The sequence below is a fragment of the Lathyrus oleraceus genome, chromosome 3 (genome assembly GCF_024323335.1).
Source record: "Lathyrus oleraceus cultivar Zhongwan6 chromosome 3, CAAS_Psat_ZW6_1.0, whole genome shotgun sequence".
In the NCBI taxonomy this organism is placed as follows: Eukaryota; Viridiplantae; Streptophyta; class Magnoliopsida; order Fabales; family Fabaceae; genus Lathyrus; species Lathyrus oleraceus.
The window spans coordinates 323,514,301-323,534,340 of record NC_066581.1 but is presented as its reverse complement, the minus strand read 5'-3'; the positions used below and the strand labels follow the sequence as shown (position 1 = coordinate 323,534,340).

General features: G+C 34.6%; 1 protein-coding gene across 1 annotated transcript in view; it reads left to right on the top strand.

The window, feature by feature from the left end:
• Positions 1-17,311, top strand: part of LOC127131086 (extensin-like) — an 89,025-nt gene extending 71,714 nt beyond the window's left edge. Inside the window, exon 2 of the mRNA XM_051060024.1 lies at positions 17,066-17,311. Within this exon, the coding sequence (XP_050915981.1) occupies positions 17,066-17,311 (246 nt within the window). The remainder of the gene's footprint in view (positions 1-17,065) is intronic.
• The last annotated feature ends 2,729 nt before the right edge of the window (positions 17,312-20,040 follow it).

Here is a 20,040-nt window from a genome sequence, read left to right as displayed (position 1 = left end):
TATGCAAAATTATCATGCTTCATTCAATTGACTTGTGAAATGCTCATTGATTGTCCAATTGCCATGAAATTTGACATGCTGATTCTTAACATGTTATATGATTTTTGAGCTTTTGTTTGGTATTTTTAGCATATTCCATCTCTGTTTTGGACACATGGATGTATGGTGTGACAATGTATGTCACACATTTTGATGTTGCTCTTGTTCATTTTCATATACATGTCAATTGAGCTTTTCTGATTCCAATTTTTCGCATGATGCTTGTGTTTAACATGTTGTGTGCACATAAAATTTTTCATGATCATTGAATTCATTTCTGTTTTAATGTGGATTTTTGTGTGTTTGATATCCAATTGTGTGCATTGTGATTGCCTTTGCCTTATCTTGTTCATTAGATGGCTTTGCTTATTGATTTGGATTTGATCCTTTTAAGGACATGTTCTTACTTGATTAAATGTGCTTCATGTTGAACATCAACTTCTGTTTTGACTTTTTGCTTTGCCTTTGACCCTAGTCTTTGCACTAGTGTTTGTACTCACCTTTTGAGCTTTGTATTTCAGGTTCAAGCAATTAGCTATAATGGTTGATGTGATCTCATTACTTGAGATGCAAGTTACTTTGGTTAACTAACTTTGATTGTGTTGTAGGTCCTTTGGTGGTGAACTCACTTGAATGATTGCCTTTTAGGACTTGCTTTGTGTACATATTGGAAACCATTGTTGTTGTCTGTTGGTTGTTTGTCTGAATATCCTACTGATTGTTTGGCTTTTGTACAGGTACATTAGTCGCTTTTAGCTCATTACTTGAGCTTTGCTTTGCTTGTGGTTGGTATACCACTTAGGTAACCTCTCTAACTCCATGTAGTCTGGAAGCCCTGTCGTTTCTTTTGACAGGAATTTGGCTGAAGTCCTCCTTAAGAGGCAATGACTGTGATTGTTTACTTTTGTGCTAAAGACCTCCTTGTCGAGGCATGTGACTTAAGTCCTCCTAAGTGAAGAGGCAATTGACAGATAGAAGGGATTTGCAATCAATCCCCTGTTAATCAGTTGAGTCTTTCATTATGCTCACACTACGTGCTGATGCTTTTGAATAAACACCCAAGATCTTGTATAGAGTCAGTCATGTGGAATAGGGTCCCTCATTCTGGATCCCCATACCTTCTTTGATTCAAGCTCACCCAGGCTAGGGTTAAGAGCATGAGGTCTTATCCTCACTTCCTATTCATCAGCTTCACCCTAACTCTCAATGTTAGTGGTTAAGAGCTTCAGAACACCCATACAGTTTTGGCTTGTTTGTCGAGGTCGATATGACCCCTTGACTAAAGCCCAACCAATTTGTCTGAGCCTCTTGTTTGTATATAGAGTGTGATGATTGCTTTTGTGTGTTTGCATTTGTTGCTTTGTTTGTTTGTTTGTTTGTGGAGTTAGATGTAAGACCATTGATTGGCTATCTATTTCCTATTTGTTTTGTGGAGTTAGATATAAGACCATATATTGGAATTCTGCATCCATTTGTTTTGTTGTTCAGGAGTTGGATATAAGTCCATATATTGGCATTCCGTTTCCATTTTATTTGTTCAGGAGTTAGATGTAAGTCCATATATTGGCATTCTGTTTCCGTTTTGCTTTTCAGGAGTTGGATGTAAGTCCATTTATTGGCATTCCGTTTCCCCTTTTTGTGGCTCTCTTGCTTATTGCTTTTACCTTGTGTTGGCTAAATCCAAAGGAACTTACTTGGATCATCTCTATGATCTCGAGAAAGCAACCTTGTTTGTGTGGCTTATTCCTTTGTTCCCACCTCTTGCATGCTTAACCTTGATCCATGTTTCCATCCTTAACCCAAACTAGAAAAACTTTTGTGCAAACATTTGACTTGTTTTCAACATTAGAAATCTAGGCCTTATGCCTTTGATTTTCAAACTCTCTTTTCACTAATACTCATTGTAAATGAACTCTAATTCATACTTTGACTTCATTTTGTGAATAATTCTAATTGGTTAATTCAACCCCACTCAATTGCTTTTGTGGCCCTTGTCCATTTCTTAATCAAATTTTCATGCATTAGCCATAGATCTGAATTATCTTAGTGGTTGATGTAAATCTCACCGCATCCTTAGTGATTGAATCGTAAGTCTTCCATACTCATAACAGGGTTAACCCCTCTAGTATGTCGAAGCTATTCTCACATGGTGGATTGTTGGCTCAGGTCGAGTTTTCTCCCCTTGATAATGAAAGACCTTAAGGCTTTTGTTTTAAAATCAATTTACACATTGTTTTGAAATCTTTTACCCGAACTACGGGGTTTTGATCCTTATCTTTCATGAAAAGGTACGTAGGCAATGGGTTCATCCATCCAAACACAAAAATAACTAACTTGTACATTCTTTTCTCATCTCTTCAATCAATGTTTGCACAAAAATATTTTCATAAACAATAACAATGCAACAAGTTGTGAAAAGGGCTCCCTAGGAGTACCTAGGATGCATTGGGTGCCTAACACCTTCCCTTTGCATAACCAACCCCCTTACCCAGATCTCTGACCCCCTTTTACTAGTTTTGTTTGTAAAACTTTATAGGCTTTTGTTCGCTTTCTAGCCATTCCTTTGGATAAATAGAAGTGCGATGGCGACTCGACTTTGTATGATTTACCTTGGATCTAGTTAATATTTCCAATGGTGACGAATACACCGCTACACATATGATGAGGTAGCATGAGGGATCTTAGGGTCAAAATTGGGGTCTTACAGCATGGTAATGGATATTTATTTTGTTTGAATATCCTTCGTTTACGAGTTAAGCATGGTAGTGGATATTTCTTTTGTTTGAATATCCTTCATTTACCAGTTAAGCATGGTAGTGGATAATTCTTCCTGTTGTCCCTTTGTGGACACTTTATTGTTTTGGGTTGTTTGTCCTTAGTTTACCTCAGTAAAAAGTAGTGAATAATCCAATTCACGCCTATCCCTAGTGGATAGTTTTCCTGTTGTGTTGGTGGTATCCTGATACATGCAGATTATTCTCTAGTTTGAGTCTTTCCATTGATTTATTTTTATGGAAATCCCCTTGTGTCTCCAGCAGTTTTTTAAGTCGTAGCCTGGACTACACATGGCTTATTATTCCCAAAGTTTATGTCCCATCAGTGAGTTTTCCTTATGGAATGCATTGTGCTCCTGTGGGCTTTTAGTTTCTTCCGAATTCTTTTCCTTTATGGCAATATATCCCCCACGAAGATTATATTTTGCATTCATGTCATATGCATCATGAGGTCTCTTAGGGACCAAAATTTGTTTCTTGTTGTTAATATTTAAGTCCATTCTACCATGTTGATACGAAGATTTTAACCTTCACATCTCCCGATAGAATGACCTTAAATAGGGGAAGCTGTAAGACCCCAACTTTAACCCCTAAGATCCCTCATGCCATCTCATAGCTTTGCATTGGCATTGGGATCACACCTTTGTATTCTCCTCACCTATCATTCGTTGGGTTTGCATTGGGAGATATCACCAAGCATATATGATTGTATCATACTTTATTTTCTTTGTTTAATAACCAAAATACAAAAATATGCCTTGTATAGCTTTATTTCTTTTGTAGGTAGTGTGTATGTCCATCTGTGCCCCACTAAGCCCATGACTAGGGTTTGAGACCCTCAATGCTAGAGATCAATCAAGAAAAGGTCCACATTATTTCTAAACATAATATATGGATACCCATGTTCTTTATTTGTCATTTTATCAAGAGTTTATCAAGAGTTTGAAGCTTGTTTGTCAAGGAATCCCCAATTTATCTGGGTATCTTATGGTCTTCCTCAACAAGTTTCTTCAATGGTTGGTCAAAGATATCAAGGAATACTTCATTTTACATCCTCATAAGCATATATTATCCTCCATAAGCCCCTGAGAGCAAAGGAACTTCAAGTATGCAAGTTGATTCAAGGAAGTTGACCAGAAAAAGTCAACTGGTCATATCTAGAGTTTCCTAGACCCTATCTCCTACAATTTTTGTCATATGAAAATGATTACAAGATAAAAGTTACTCTTTATGTCATTATAAACATATTTTATGTTATCCTTAAGATATAAATTTGCTTGTAAAGTTATTTTGAATGGTGAAAGATTATAGGTCATTTTGTCTGTGCCCTAGATAGAATGCCAACTTCCAAGAGCCATAACTTCTTGATTTTTTATGATATAAAGATGATCCAAGTTTAATTATTAACTTAAGACGTACTCTTCAACTTTTATTCTTTGATAAATATCAAATTCTACTTTCAAAGTCATGTACCATGAGGAAACATTATAGGTCCATTTTGGTCTTCATTATTGAACAAGCAAATTTCCTCAACTTCTAAAATACATAACTCCATCATCAAAACTACAAATGGTGACAAATTTGTGGTCAAATTGAATATAATTCAAAGAGATAAATTTTTTTAGAAGGAACTAAGTTCATTTGAAGCTCATATCAAACGTTATTCAAGGTGGAAAGATAGGTCATTTGGCTTTTAACTTAGAAACATTTTTAAGTATGTTTGATACCTCCATATTCAAGGCCAACTTCCTCCATTTCCCAAGCCTCAAATTGAAAAAGTCACAACATCAAAGTTGTTCATTATGATGAAAGCTTTCCAAAGATTCTAATATCACATCATTTGTATGAGAAATGAGGGAGTTGCGCATGAGGTCTTTCCATGGCTTATTTTAGCAAGTTTTGAACTCCAAACATTGCACAACTTTGCATGGCCTTGTGTGATGACTTCAATAACATTCTTGCACGATTTAGAGTGGATTCCAATCATTGTTTAGGCCTATACATGCACCCATGCACCAAGAATTGCTCATTTTGATTCAAAATTAGAAAGGTGCATTTATCAATTGCTTGGACTATAAATCAAAGGGCATTTACTCAAAATGAAGGAGAACACTTCCCAAGCTTTGCTAGCCTTTGCTATAACCTCACACCATAGAATTCTTTGAATGTTTCTCAAGAAATCGAGTTTTTGTTCAACTCAAGTTTGTGAACAAAAACTCCAAAGGTTCATTCCCTTTTCCATTCCATTGAGCTTCTGCAAGCAAGAGGAAGAGAAAGCACGAAGCATTGCATTAAGAACCAAGCTCTCAGAAGATGCTCACAGAAGGTGAATTTCTCAAAATTTTATCTCTTCGATTCTCCCTCTATACTCTGGATATAAACTGAATTTTGTGTTGGCTGAGGTCCTACCAATGTAGTCAATGTGATTGAGTTGTTTTGAGTTTGATTCGAAGCAACTCGGGTTGGACACCTCGGTTTTCATCTTCACTTTTCTAATTATAGAGTGAGAGATGGAATAAATGGAGGTCATATTTGTGATCCTTGCAATTTTTCATTTGAAAGGATGTTAGATCCATAAATTTTTGGTCAAGTTTGATCTTGACAGTCTGGTGACCCTCACCGGAGAAGATGACCGGAGCTAGGGCTCCGATGGTGGCGTGGTATTGCTCCCACCCTTGGATCTCTCTTCCATCTTCTAATTTGAGCCTTTGTTTCTGATTACCTTTTGTGTGGCACATTGACTGAACAACACAATGGAACACGTGTTGTGGATCATCAGATCTGCCACCTTAATTAATGAGGGAGATCTGATGGCTCCGGTTTTTTCCTTTTTCTAATTTGATTTTTAAATAGATTTTTCTTCAAAAATTCACCATAAATTCATTTTTGAATCAAAAATTATGGAACAAACACCAAAAATTCACAAATATTTTCTTCTTCCCATTTATGATTGAAAATTAATTTTTGGATTAAGTTTAATATTTTTGTTGAATTTTGTGATTTTTAACTTGTTTTAATTAGTTTTTAATTACTTCTGACTTTTGAAGAATACCAAAAAAATTAGTCAATGGTCCTTTGACCTTACTTAACCTATGATAAATCCCTTGGCCATTTCTTTGGTGTTTTGAAGGGGTATTAGGTTTTTGATCTTTGAAAACTTATTTTTCTTCATTTTAAAATGTTTCAAAAATAGTTTAATTGATTTAATACTTTGTTTAGCTTTTGTATTAACTTTATGTTAACCTTACTTCTGTTTGGCCTTGGTCTTGGTTGAATTGGACCTTGACTTGGTCAATACCATTGGATTTAGGAGGTTGATGAAGTTTAAAACTTCATCCCTCAAGATGAATGAATGGTATTGATCAAGTGAGATTCATCCCTTCACCAATTTGGGATCCCCTTCATTTCATATCTCCATTTTCATCTCATTTATTCCCCAATCATCTCTTGGCCAATGACTTCTCATGGATCATTAGCTAGTTGATTCATCAATCACCTTATGTCAGATGAATCAACATAAGCTTGAATGAGATAGACCCGTCCCCTCTTGTTTTTGTGTGTGGTATGCTTTAGGAGCTTGGTCTTGGATACATTGTCTCTATCATGCATTAACACCAACATTATTATTGACCGATCTCAAATAGGTATGACTTCTACATAAGCTAACTTACGATTGCTTAACATAACGCTAAATTTGCCTCAAGGCACACATTAACATACTAGCTTGACAACTAACATTTAACTTTCTTGTCATTTACTTTAATGCAATTTAAATTCTTGCACTTTATCATTCCTTGTCATTTACATTCATGCGAATTGTTTATGCTTTAGTCATTTGCTCTTTGCCCACTTGGGCCTATGTTTATACTTTAGTTATTTTCATTTTTCTCACTTGAGCCATTATATGTTGTGCTTGTGATATATTTTATGCTTGTGATATATTTGTGCTTGTGATCATATTTTATTTGTGGTCTTAGGACCTTAAAACACTTAATAAAAACAAAAACACTAAAAAATAGATTGGTGGACTGTTGGATCTTTGCCTGTGACTTGATTTGGACCTATGAACTTAGAGTAGGCAACATTCCTAAGCTATGGAAGAAAAACTTGGCCAATGCCATTAATTTGAGACCAAACATGGTCACTGCCATTCATCTGGCACAAGCTTGAGAGACTCCCTTGGGTTTTATCTAATACACTCTTTCTTTTTGTATAAATTGTGATTTTGATCTTATTGTTATTATTTGATGTTTTCTCTTTGAGTATGTTTAAAGAGATTTTTTCATCTGATACACATAAAGGACATTGAAGATTGATTGCTTTGGAGTTCTAGCTTGGATGATTGGTTATCTTTATTTGATACCATTGGATTTCTTATTAGTTGCTTGAATGATTATGGCTTTGTTATTTACTTGACAATCCAAAGGAAATGGGTTTCTATCTGACATTATTGTCTTATGGATGCTTCCCATGAGTTAGATCTTTTCAACTCATAACTCGTAATCTTGTTTAGGATAGCCTCTTCATCTCCACCTCTTTTTTCTTTAATTTCAAAATCTCCTTTTCATTTTCAAAACTTCTTTGCTTGTTGTTTTTCAACTTAGACTTGTTTTAATGAGTAGAAACCTTGGCCTTATGCCATTGATTTTCAAACTATTTTATTAATCAAACTTGTAAAAAGACCTAATCATATTGACTTTATTTTCAAAAAGACCAAAAAGAACTAACAACCTCATCTTATCATTTTGGCCACTTTGTGCCTTTTTCCTTTTAAACTTTTAAAAAAGAAAGCATTTAGATTTGAGTTATCCTTGGCTGAGATGTAATTCTCCCATTACATGATATGTTGGATGTAATACTTTCCATTTACTAGGGGTTAGAGGCATACTTGTTGATTTAATCGAGTTAGAGCCATCCCTCTTAAATTTTGTAAAGCCCTCATTATCGGTGGATGTTTGGTTGAGTATTCTCCCATTGATAACAAAATATCTTTAAGCTTTTGTTAAAATCAATCCACACACCTTTGAAATTTTTACCATGAACTACGAGGTTTTGATCCCTCATTTATGTTGGTACGTAGGCATAAGACCAAAAGTCTTGTCAAACACAAAATATAAATAATGAATTATTTTCTCATACCCCCATTCTATTTTTAAAACAAACATCTTTTCAACCAAAACAAGTACACACAAAAAGGGCTCCCTAGGAGTACCCAGGATACTTTGGGTGCTAATACCTTCCTTATGTGTAACCAACCCCCTTACTTGTAATCTCTGACATTTTATTAGTTTTGATTTGAAAACTTCTTATCTTTGATGTTGAGTTAACCAATAGCTCAGTGGTCATGAATTTACCGCTACAGAAGGTAATCGATGTGAAGTGGGTATACAAGGTGAAGTTGAATCCCAAAGGAGAAGTGTCTCGACACAAGGCGAGACTTGTGGCGAAAGTATTTCTTCATAAAGAAGGAATCGACTTCAATGAAGTTTTTGCACCTGTTACTAGGATTGAAACAATCAGGCTAGTTGTTGGTCACGCAAACATAAACAACTGGAAGATGTGTCAGATGAATATGAAATGTGCATTCCTGAATGGCCCCTTAGAAGAAGAAGTTTATGTTGCATAACTATCTGGGTTTGTGAAACAAGGTGAAGAAAGAAAAGTGTATAGGCTGCATAAAGCCCTGTACGGACTTAAACAAGCTCTAAGATCTTGGAACAAGAAGATAGATGGTTTTCTAAGGGAGAAGGAATTTGTGAAGTGTATAACTGAACATGGAGTATAGGTAAGAAGAAGCAAGAGTGAATTTCTTATACTATGTCTCTATGTTGATGACTTGTTGATAACAAGTAGCTGCAAGAAAGAGATCGAAGACCTCAAAGGTGATCTCAACAAGGAATTCAAAAGCTCAGATCTGGGTGACATTTCATATTTTATTGGAATCGAATTCTACAAGAGTGGTAGAGGTTTGATGATGCATCAAAGAAGGTATGCAGGCGAAATAATCAAGAGATTTGACATGCAAGATTGAAACCCAACTTCGACTCCAACTGAGCCCAATTATAACTGTCAAAAGATTCAGATGAAGATGATGTCGACCCAACCCAATATAGAAGACTTATTGGGTCACTTCGATACCTTTGTCACACAAGGCCTGACTTAGCATACATTGTAGGTATGGTAAACAGATTCATGCAGAAGCCAAAAGCATCACATATAGTAGTGGCGAAGAGGATACTAAGGTATCTGAAAGGAACTCTCGACTATGGAATTTTGTTTCCTGCAGCTGATAAAGGAAAATAATGCAATTTAATGGGATACACCGACTCAAGTTGGTGTAGTGATACTTGTCGCATCTCAAAGAAACACACCCACAAAAACAGAGTCGCCACCAATGTTATTTATCCCAAGAGAGGGAAAGGAAACAATGAGTAAACCTACAAAAGAATGAATATAATGGTCTCGCAACCAAGTGATTGGTAAGGGAGTCGATCACGCAAGGGGAAGGTATTAGCACCCGTCACGTCTATAGTACTCTACAGGATCCACCCTTGTTATTATAATCAAAGGGTGTGTCAAGTATAAAGCTAGGTTGCGAAGGGATTGCATGAAAATGAATTATTAACAGAGAAAAAGAAAATATTTTTATTATTGCGCTCGCTTAGGTTTTGCAACCTAATGCCTACGTAACCCAAAAGAATCATAGCACCGTAGTTCTTCTAAAAAACCTTGGTTTGTTGGTGTTTTTTATGGGTAACAAGCCTTATTGAAAATTTTCTTAAGAAAAGCCAACTGAAAAAAGGAGTTTTGATTGGTTGAGTGTTTTTATTGAAAGAATACATCAGATGGCCCCTCAGAAGATGGGGGTATCTATGTACTTCTCTCTTAATTATGGGAGAAGTTCCAATAGTATTAGAGTGTTTTTGATTTTTGATTAAGAAAAGGTTTTAGTTTTAGAATGGATACAAAATAGGAAAAGACTAACAAAAGGGGAGTCGCGATCCTACTTGTTGTCATGCAATATGGACCTAAAGTTAGGATCAAGGGAAACTTCTACCTAATGTTGTCATACATGGATACCTATCCTAAGGTCTAATTTAGTTCAATCTTGACCAAGAAATAACTAAAGAATCCTATGGGGAACATGCAATCTCACAAGGAAAGGAGAAAGAAGAGGAGGAAAGAAAGAAAGCAATTAAACACTTAAACAAGGTATTGAAAGCAAGCAGACATCACATGAGAAGTAACCACTTACTCAAAAATTAGGCACTTAAGCAAGGTACCTACCTACTTAACCAAGCAAGTATCAAAGAAAAAACATGCAATTAGGTAAACACGTATGCAAGTAACAAACCAAGACCACAGATAACACAAAGAGAACTTAAACAAGTAGCATTCATGTCGTCAAGGAAAAATAAGAAAAGAGATGGTAATTAAACAATCACACATCAAATGAGAAGTAAACACTTACTCACACATATTCCTTTAAACAAGATACCTAAAGCAATACTTACTTAAACTAGCAGGCATCAAAGATGAAAGAACATGCAATTAGATGAACACCTAAGCAAGCAACAAGGTATAAGAAAATATGATAATTGAACAATCATACATCAAACCACAAAGATAAAGAGTTAAGGCATACAAGATATGAACATCTCCCAACCTAAGAAATATCATACTTGAACAAGTAAGGAAGCAAAGCACACAACCAAAGGTTAACCAACCAAATGAACATATTATGAGAATACAATAAAATAACTTGAAGCTACTGGTTCTAATATGACATCAACCTATTACTATATTAAACAAGGCAACATAGGTCAAGAAGAAGAGAAAATCACATAACTAGGCAAGTAGAAGAGCAAATAAGCAATTAGAAGTCACCACTTCAAATAATGCCCAAAACAAGCAAGCTAATAAGAGATAAGAGGTAAACACCTAAGTCTAAACATGATTTAAGATATTTCAACTTAACACAAACATTTCATGTTACACATCAAAACTTAACTAGTCATGGTAATGGAAGACAAGGCTCAAGCAAATTGCAAACAAAACCCAATCAAGGAGCATGTTATCAAACATTCATGGGGAAGTAACTTATCATCAAAGTAAACATATATACATGTTAAACAAACCCCTAAGGTTCATGCACAAGAGGTTTTGACACTAGAAGGCCCAAAAGAAAGTAAGCACTTCAGAAAGCTAGCATACAAGACTATAAGTGTTGAGTGCTTAACTTAGCATTGCATAAGAAGGTGAGTTGAAGTGAAGAAGATGATAATACATACAAGTAAGAAACTAAGGCACAATAAACTCATCATCATCAATCAATCATTCTTGGTAAAAAATACATCACAAAATTGCACAAATGTGGGGTCACAAACAACTCTAATTGGAAACTAGTCCTCCAAACTAGGTGCTAACAAGCAAAGAAAAAAGAGAAGAGACATGGTGAACAAAAAGAGGAAAACATGAACAAGACATTCAACTTAAACATGTCTCTATGGCATATAAAGATTCAAACGAGAATTGAATTCAAGAGCATAAGCATCAAAGTAAACAATCATTCATCCAAGTCAACAAGAGAAGTCAACTATACTTACCAAGGAAGGATGGGCACAAGGCATAGAATCAGGCAATAAAACAAGAGAGGTTAGTATCTTAGACATGTCATACTAACACATAAAATACCCATAATTACCACAAAGGTATCATACCAAACCAAACTCAAAGATGGGAACAAAAGATGAACATAGTGAAACCTAAACATGCCTCTAAATGGTGCATAACATCATGTTAAGCAAAAATGAGAATGGAACATGGGAATGAGGTGCCAAGAACCCAGTCATAAGCAAATGGAATGTTACATAAACCAAATAAATCAACCAAGAATTAAGAATCCATAGCACAAGATATGCTTAAAGAAAGATCACAAGCTGGATCATGCGAGGCCCATGATCCAATTCCACTTAAATATGATTTAATCACATGTGATAATTAAATAAATAACAAAAAAACACAAAAATCATGTAACACGGTATCAACCGGTCACGCCCACTTAAGTCATAAAAGACAAAAAAAACAAGTTAGCCAATCAGAAGAGGGCACACATCATCTTCAACCTCAGACCAAACTCATGCACGACTCAAAAACCCTAACTCCATGTATCTAAAATAGCAACTTCAAGCTTACATAACTTCATCCACAATCCCTGAAACCAAATGAAATAAAAAACAAAAATGAAGATCTCATAGAGTAGAACACAATCATGCCAAGCAAATCTCAAAATGATGGATTAAACATGGAGAAAATTATCACGAAAGTCAAACAAACACAATTGTTTTCAAATATTTCAGCAACTTCAAATCATCAAGTATCCAAGAAAGCAAGCAAGAATATCATCTTAAGCCAACTATATGCAATGTATGTAACCTACTCATGACATTTTTAGATCTAGAATGAAGTATATAAAGAGAAGAGAATCTTACCTAGTGGAGAAGGTACATTACCTCTTATGCTTGCTTACAACTTCAGAAACCCCACCAAAAATGCTCTATGATCTTCAAATTATAGGAATGGAACAAGAGAAATGACGAGAATAGAGCTTCAAATGAGAAAAATTGCTTGAAAGCTTCAATGGAAATATCTGGTTTCTCTCTTTTCAAGGGCGTGTGTGTGAAATGGGGGTAAGAGGGTGTTATATAGAGTGCATGGAGTAAGCTGAAGTGTTGGCCAAGATTAAAAAATCTGTTAAGGGGCAAGTTTTGAAAATTGAGTGAAAATGAGAGTGAGGTGAAGTGGTGCATTTCATGATGAACCAAGGGAACGTTTGGTGTGTTTTGGACAAGGGAAAAGGGATGGAGAAAAATTTGCAGGCTGGCACGTGAGAGGGAGTGGATTCAACAAGTTTGCATACTCTTCATTTCCTTCTTTTGGCCAAATGCATGGAAACAAGGGCATGCATGCAATACTTCTTGTTTGGGCCATTTATGGAAAGAAAAGGGTGATGCGTGTGATGGTGATGGAATTTTTTTGGTCATATGAAGCAAGTTGTGCAAAACTTGGTTGATGCATGCCTCTATCTCAAAGTTAATGCATGGTCATGCAGCCATCTTGGAACGACTATAACTTGATGCATGTCCACCCAAACTTCACAAACTTGGTACCAATAGAAAGAGGAAAGATCAAAGAACATTTTTCATGTTGAAGGTATTTTGAAATGAATCCTCTAGCACACCTTAAAATTGCCATGAACTTGCTTGAAAATTTTGACTTGAAACACTTAGAAAAAATTCTAAGTGTTGAACATTTGATGAACTTGAAACCTCCACCTTCAAATGGTCATAACTTGAACCACGATGCTCCAAATACTACAAACTTGGTATCTACTTAAAGCTTGAAGGAAGGAGAACAACTTTAATGTTAAGGCCAACTTGATTTTAAGTCTTTATCATAGGGAAAATTGGCCATGAAAACAGCCAATCATTCACACAAAACTTGCCAAAAGTAGTAAGTTCTCATAATTCCTAAATTCCCAAATTAGGCAATTTTGACAAATCTATTGATTTTCTTGATTCTTGGGATTCCACTTGGACAAATCTCAACCATTGGCCATATTTGACTCATGAAACATAAGTTTGACCTTAAAAAGTCAGGAGTTAACTTTTTGGTTGCATAGTTGACTTTTGTTCTTCACAATCAATTCATCTTTTCTCTTGATCAATTGAGCATCTTCTGATTAAATCCAATGATCAATACTTCACACATGAATGCTTTGAGACATATATAGGACCATGGAAATAAGTTTTGCTCAAAAAGTCAGTCACAAACTGACTTTGACCAAAACCCTAGTTGATAGTCAAAAGATAGGAGAATGGTGACCATCTTCAAATCCCTTGCCAATCTCAATCATCTGAAGATACAATGAACATGTTGTAACCTCTTGAGGTATGTGGAACCCTTGTGGCTTTAGTGAACCATGATATTGAGTAAATCTCTTCACCATTGACTTGAATGTCGGTCTTTCTTCTTTCTTGCTTGAAATAAACCAATAGAACAAGATACCTTGATCCCATAACCATAGAATCGATGATATGAATGGGTACACGTATGATAATGAGGCATAATCCAATTAGGGTTAAAGAGAATAGGGTAAATTTTGGGGTACAAAAATGTTGAGGATCGAAAATCAACAACTGACTATGTGTTTATGTTAGGTGGTGCACCAGTTGCTTGGAGTTCGAGAAAGGAGCCAGTATTGGCATTATCGTCGTGCGAAGCAGAATACATAGTTGCTTCTCTTTCTGCATGTCAAGCAACGTGAATGGTGAATCTGGTCGAAGAGATAACAACGAAGAGTCATGGAGCAATTACCATGAAGATCGACAACATGTCAGCTATCAATCTGGCAAAGAATCTGATAGCACATGATCGAAGCAAGCACATTGAGATGAGGTTCCATTATCTTCGAGAGAAGGTAGCAGATGGGAAGATGAATGTGGAACACTGCAGAAGTGAGAATCAGATTGCAGACATCATGACAAAGGGAGTGCAGGTCGAGGTGTCCAGAAGACTAAGAGCTATGCTGAATGTAGATACTTTAGACACAATGAACTAGGTGGTGTGTTGAATTGTAATTCCTTGTGTCGAAGTAGGTTGCTTGACAGAAGCAAGAAAGTGCCGAATCACCTAGTGTGTCGAGTTGTACTAGTGTGTCGAATCATGTTGTTTCACACAAGATTTCGACTTAGGCATATTTTTAGTAGTGTTAACTATTTTAGGCTTTTATAGTTTTGGCCTTTAACTTAGGGAGTAAGTTAACCTAAATCTATAAATAGAATGAGTAATCCTTATTCTTGTAATGTTGTATTCATAACATTGTATTCATAGAATTTTGCAGTTGAAAAGTGAATAAAGAAGTTTTCCACAGGTTGTGGGCAGAGAGAAACTCTACAAAAAATATTCTTCTTCTCCATCATTCTTTCTTATCTATCTCCATTGTTCTTTTCTTTTATTGTTATTGTGTGGGTGATAACAATCATATTAATCAAGATTGATATAAATTCTCCATAGGTTGTGGTGAATTTTTAACACACTTCACGAAGTGTTGCCTATTTTCAAATTTAAAATAACACTGATATGCATATTTTTTTTGTCATTTTGGAACAAACTCATGATGATTAATTTTATTAATTACAACAATAAGGTTGTGGGTTGTCAGGATATTTTTAGGAATCACAAAGGTGATTTCATCTTAGCTTTTGTAGAGAATCTTTCGTCTAGGTCCTCTGTTTTTGCACAATTCTATGCTTCCTTAAAATCTATTGAGATAGCTAATTTTCGGGGTTGACAGAAGATTTGGATTGAAATGGATTGCATCATTGTTGTCAAAACTTTCTCTAATTCCATTTGATCCCTCTGAGACTTCAGCATAGGTGGTATCACAATTTAGATTCCTCTAATCATTCTAACATCATCATTACTGGTATATATATATATATATATATATATATATATATATATATATATATATATATATATATATATATATATATATATATATATATATATATATATATATATATATATATATATATGTGTGTGTGAGAGAGAGGAACTCTTGTGCTGTTGTTGTTTTTGCAAATATAGTTCTCAATCCAAATTTCACTTTTGATTCCATTTCTTTAAGAATTAGGAGTAATTTTGTAAAAAATAAATTAGATATACCTTTTTTTAAAAAATTTAATTATTGATAGGACTAACTTAGTTCTCATCTTTTTTATTCCCTTTATATCATTTTTTCTTGTTATCAATATATGAGCTTGATTAAAAAAAACTCATCTATTAATAAAAATAAACAAAAATTATTGTGCGACATTAAACTTTAGACGTGCGACTAGAATGGAAATATTAAGACAATCATTGTCAGACACATGACATTTAAATAACTAAAATTTTCGTCTGGCAATTAATAAAAACTTATATAGCTTGCGACTTAAATAAATCAAAATATTTTTAAGAAAATAATTGCCAGATGCATGACAATTAAATAACAAAAACGTTGTTAAGACAATTAGGAAAAATTATTAGATGCGACTTAAATGAAAAATATTTTTTAAAATAAGTGCCAGACGCATGGCAATTATATAATTAAAATTTTCGTCTAGCTTTAGAAAATTAATACAAGCAAATTGAATAGAATTTTTTTTTAAAAATATTTACAGTCAAAAACCCGTATTACACCGAGTTCATTGAATTGTACTGTCTGCGGTCTAAAGATCTAAGCGTATAAGGCTTTTACTAAATAAATAGTATATCATAGATAAATTATTTTATAGTGGATAATTAATAAATTAATTGAGTGGTTTTATAGTATTTGATAAGATTAATCGTTGATAAATAAGAAATGACTTAGAAAGAAAGTTTAATTAGTATTAAAAGATTCATTTAACAACAACATGAATCCGATTGAAAGAAAAAAAAGATAAGTTCTAAACTATTTAAATTAGTTTATAAAAAATAATAAGTTACTAACTCTTGCTAATAGGCAGGTTCGGAGTCAAAAATAAAAATATCTTTTTTATTATTAACTATTTATAATCTCATCCTGACTAATTCTATAACTCTTTAGTATAAATAGTAGGCTATTAGAGTGTAATTAACATATATTATTGTACGACAATTCATATATATTGTAATAGTATAAATTAATATTAGTTTTTTTGGTATAAATAGTAGGCTCATAAGTTATAAAAGTTATAAAGATCACAAAATTTATATATTTCTGTATAGAATTAGGGTACCCAAATCAAAAAGCGAAACCGTTTGTGAGTAATATGTATGAGTCTGCATCTTTTTTTTCATTGTCTTTATGTTTCCTTAATTGAAATATTTTTCTATTCTTGTCATTTAGTGCATTTTGTTTAATGTTGTTTATTATATTTTTCATTGATTGCGTTGATCCAAATTTTTTAGTTATTAAAGTTCGTGTTCACTTCGTCTTCATACAGACATCCACATCCCCGTTACACACTCTCTTTCTTGTAAACTTGTTTTGCACAAATTGCTCCCTAAATTTTTTGAGTTAATCTTACAATCTAATTAAACTCGTAATTATTCGCTAAAAATACTTGCGAACAAATTGGCACGCCCAATGAGACCGTTTTGTGCAAAAAGATTTTTTTTACAAGAAAGTGTTGCATTACTTTGTTATTTCTATTTTTACATGAAATATTTTCAATATCTATAAGTTTAATAGTGTTGGAATGATATCTGAGATGAATAACTATGTTGCTAGACCTCCAACATTCAGTGGAGATTCCATTAAATTTGAATGGTGGAAAAGTAAGATGTACACTCACATCATAGATCTTGATGATGAGTTGTGGGACATCTTAGAAGATGGTATTAACATTCAAGTTAATAGTGTTGGAATGGTATCTGAAAGGAAATCTCTCACACCTGCTAAGAAGAAGATATACAAAAAAACACCATAGAGTAAGAGGCACCTTGGTTGATACTCTACCTCATTCTAAGTATATCAAAATCATTGATAAATCCATGGCTCAGACCATCTTTAAATCCCTATGTGCTACATATGAATGGAATCAAAAGGTTCAAGAAGCTAAGGCTAACCTTCTGGTTCAGCAGTATGAGTTGTTCAAGATGAAGGATGATGAAGACGTTGAAGCCATGTTTTCTAGGTTTCAAATTCTTATGTCTGGTCTTCAAGTAATAAATAAGAGTTATACTACCTTTGACCATGTCAAGAAGATTCTTATGAGTCTTCCTGTAAAATTTAGACCTAAGGTAACTGTTATCCAAGAGGCTAAAAACTTAAACACATGAAGTCTTAAAAGACTATCAGCAATCTTCAGAATCATGAGATGGAGCTCAATGGAGATGGACATGTCAAGAAGTCAAAGTCCATTGCCTAGAAATCTTCTACAAAATCTGCAAAGGCTCTCAAAATCTGGAAATCTGAAGAAGTTTCTTAAGAAGATTTAGATAATGACGAGATGACTTTTGTCATACCCTAATTTTTAACCCTAAGATCCCACATCTCATTTGCATCCTTGCACACAAATAAGGTCACATTTTGATCCTTCCCCTTATCCATCTTCGGATTTGCTTCTTGCAGGGATCACCAAGCACCTCTTTATCTACCTTTGTGTTTATATGTTCATTTCTTATCTAACCACTAATAAAAATACCAAAATATATGTCTTGTTTCCCTTGAGTTTATTGTGCAAGGTAGGGCTCCTCAAATCAAAAGCATCTCAAAGTTTGGTGGTTTACTTCTCAAAGAAAGTCAAAAGTTCATTTGTTTATTTCCATGCCTTCTTCAACAAACAACTTCAAGATTTGAGAAATTGAATCAAGAGACAATCAAGAAAACCTTATCTTGAGTTCATAATATCACCCATGTGCTTTGAAGTCCGTGAAAAGTCCAAGTACGTAAGCTTGTTCCAAGTGGTTTGACCTAAAAGTGAACAAGTTGAAGTCAAAGTTCCAAGGATCACAACTCCTTCAATTCTCAATATTTTTAAATGCCCATTTTTGCATATGAATCTTCTCAACATCTTATAAAAATTCTCTTTACATGAAAAGATCCAATTATACTTGGAGGATCATCGAAAGTTTGGAGACATTATAGGTCATTTGTGGACTTAGTGAAATTTGACCTATTTTCAAGTGACTTTTCCCCAACTTTCAAAGATCATAACATCTTCAATTTTCAACATATGAAGCTGATTCTTTTTGCACAATGCCATTTGTGATGCTCTTTACAAGTTTTCTTCAAGGACCAAGGTCAGGATATGCTTGGAAGGCCATGGTATTCATTGGGATATTATAGGTCATTTTCAGCCATGAAGCACTCAAATTTTTCTAAGTTACATAACCAGTTTTTCATGCCAACTTTAGCATGTCATAACTTTATGCTCAAACATCCAAATGAAACCTTTCTTGGCACATTGTAATCTTGGCCATGATGTTAGTACATTGCAAAAAGAATGGGATAAAAAAGCCTCTTGAGTAGGATGCCCCATTGAGTTGAACATGGTGACTTGAAACTGAAGAAATCACCATTGCCCGAGTTTTGATCATGACTAATCTCAATTCCAAGCCAAATTAGAAAGTGTTTTGGTCTTAAACATGTTTTAACAAGACTCCAGAAGTTAATTGACACTTAAAACGCATCATTTGGCGGACTTTTGATGAGTTTCAAGTCACACTTTTCACACACTTTGATCAAATTCATTTTGCACAAATTCAGCATCATTCCACACGTATTTGGATCCAAACACATTCCCTATAAATTGAGGAAGTTATTGCCTTCATTTTCAAGCATTGGAGAGCTAAGAAACCCCTGCTGCAACTTGAATTTTTTTAAGAAAATTCAACTATCGTGTTTTGAGTTTCAGCTTGTTTCAATTCCATTTCTTGATTCCATTAGCTCCATCGAAATCCTCTGAAACTTTTGCAACAATTCCCAAGCTCTGAGACCTTCTAAAGTGCTCTAACCAGATCGAGCTTCATCAACTTCTGATCACCATTTGGACAAGGTAGTATTTCACTCTCTGAGGCTTTCCCCTAACTTATCTAGTATTTATTGATCATGTTCATCATTTAATTATATTTTTCGTGGCTTGCTTGTTTATGAAACTTCTTTGAAATTCCTTTTGCTCAGTTCACATAAATGAATTTGGAGTATAAGGTTGAATTAGGGATGAGAAGAGGATCATAATGGTGGTGGTCTCGTGTCTTGAATTTACGAAATGATGAAACTCCGGTGAGAGCTCACCAGAGAAGACGACCAGAGTTTTCCTAAGGTGGTATGAGTTTAAACCAGACACATTGGCAAAATGAAATGTTTTGATTGGTTGAATTTAAACTGGATCCTGTGTTTGGCTTGCTGCGTGTTCCACCATGCATTCTAACCTTTGGAGTGTTGAATTTGCCACGTCAATTAATGAGGCATGTGTAGTGGTAAATTCTTGATCAACAAGCTATGAATAAGCAAGACATCAAATAACAAGAGTCGCCACCGTGCTTTTATTGTTTCCAAGGGAAAAGGGAAAAGTACGAATAAAACCCACAAATAAGAAGTTTTCAAATCAAAACTAATAAAATTCCAGAGATTACAGGTGAGGGGGTTGGTTACACAGAGGGAAGGTGTTAGCATCCAAAGTGTCCTAGGTACTCCTAGGGAGCCTTTTCTTGT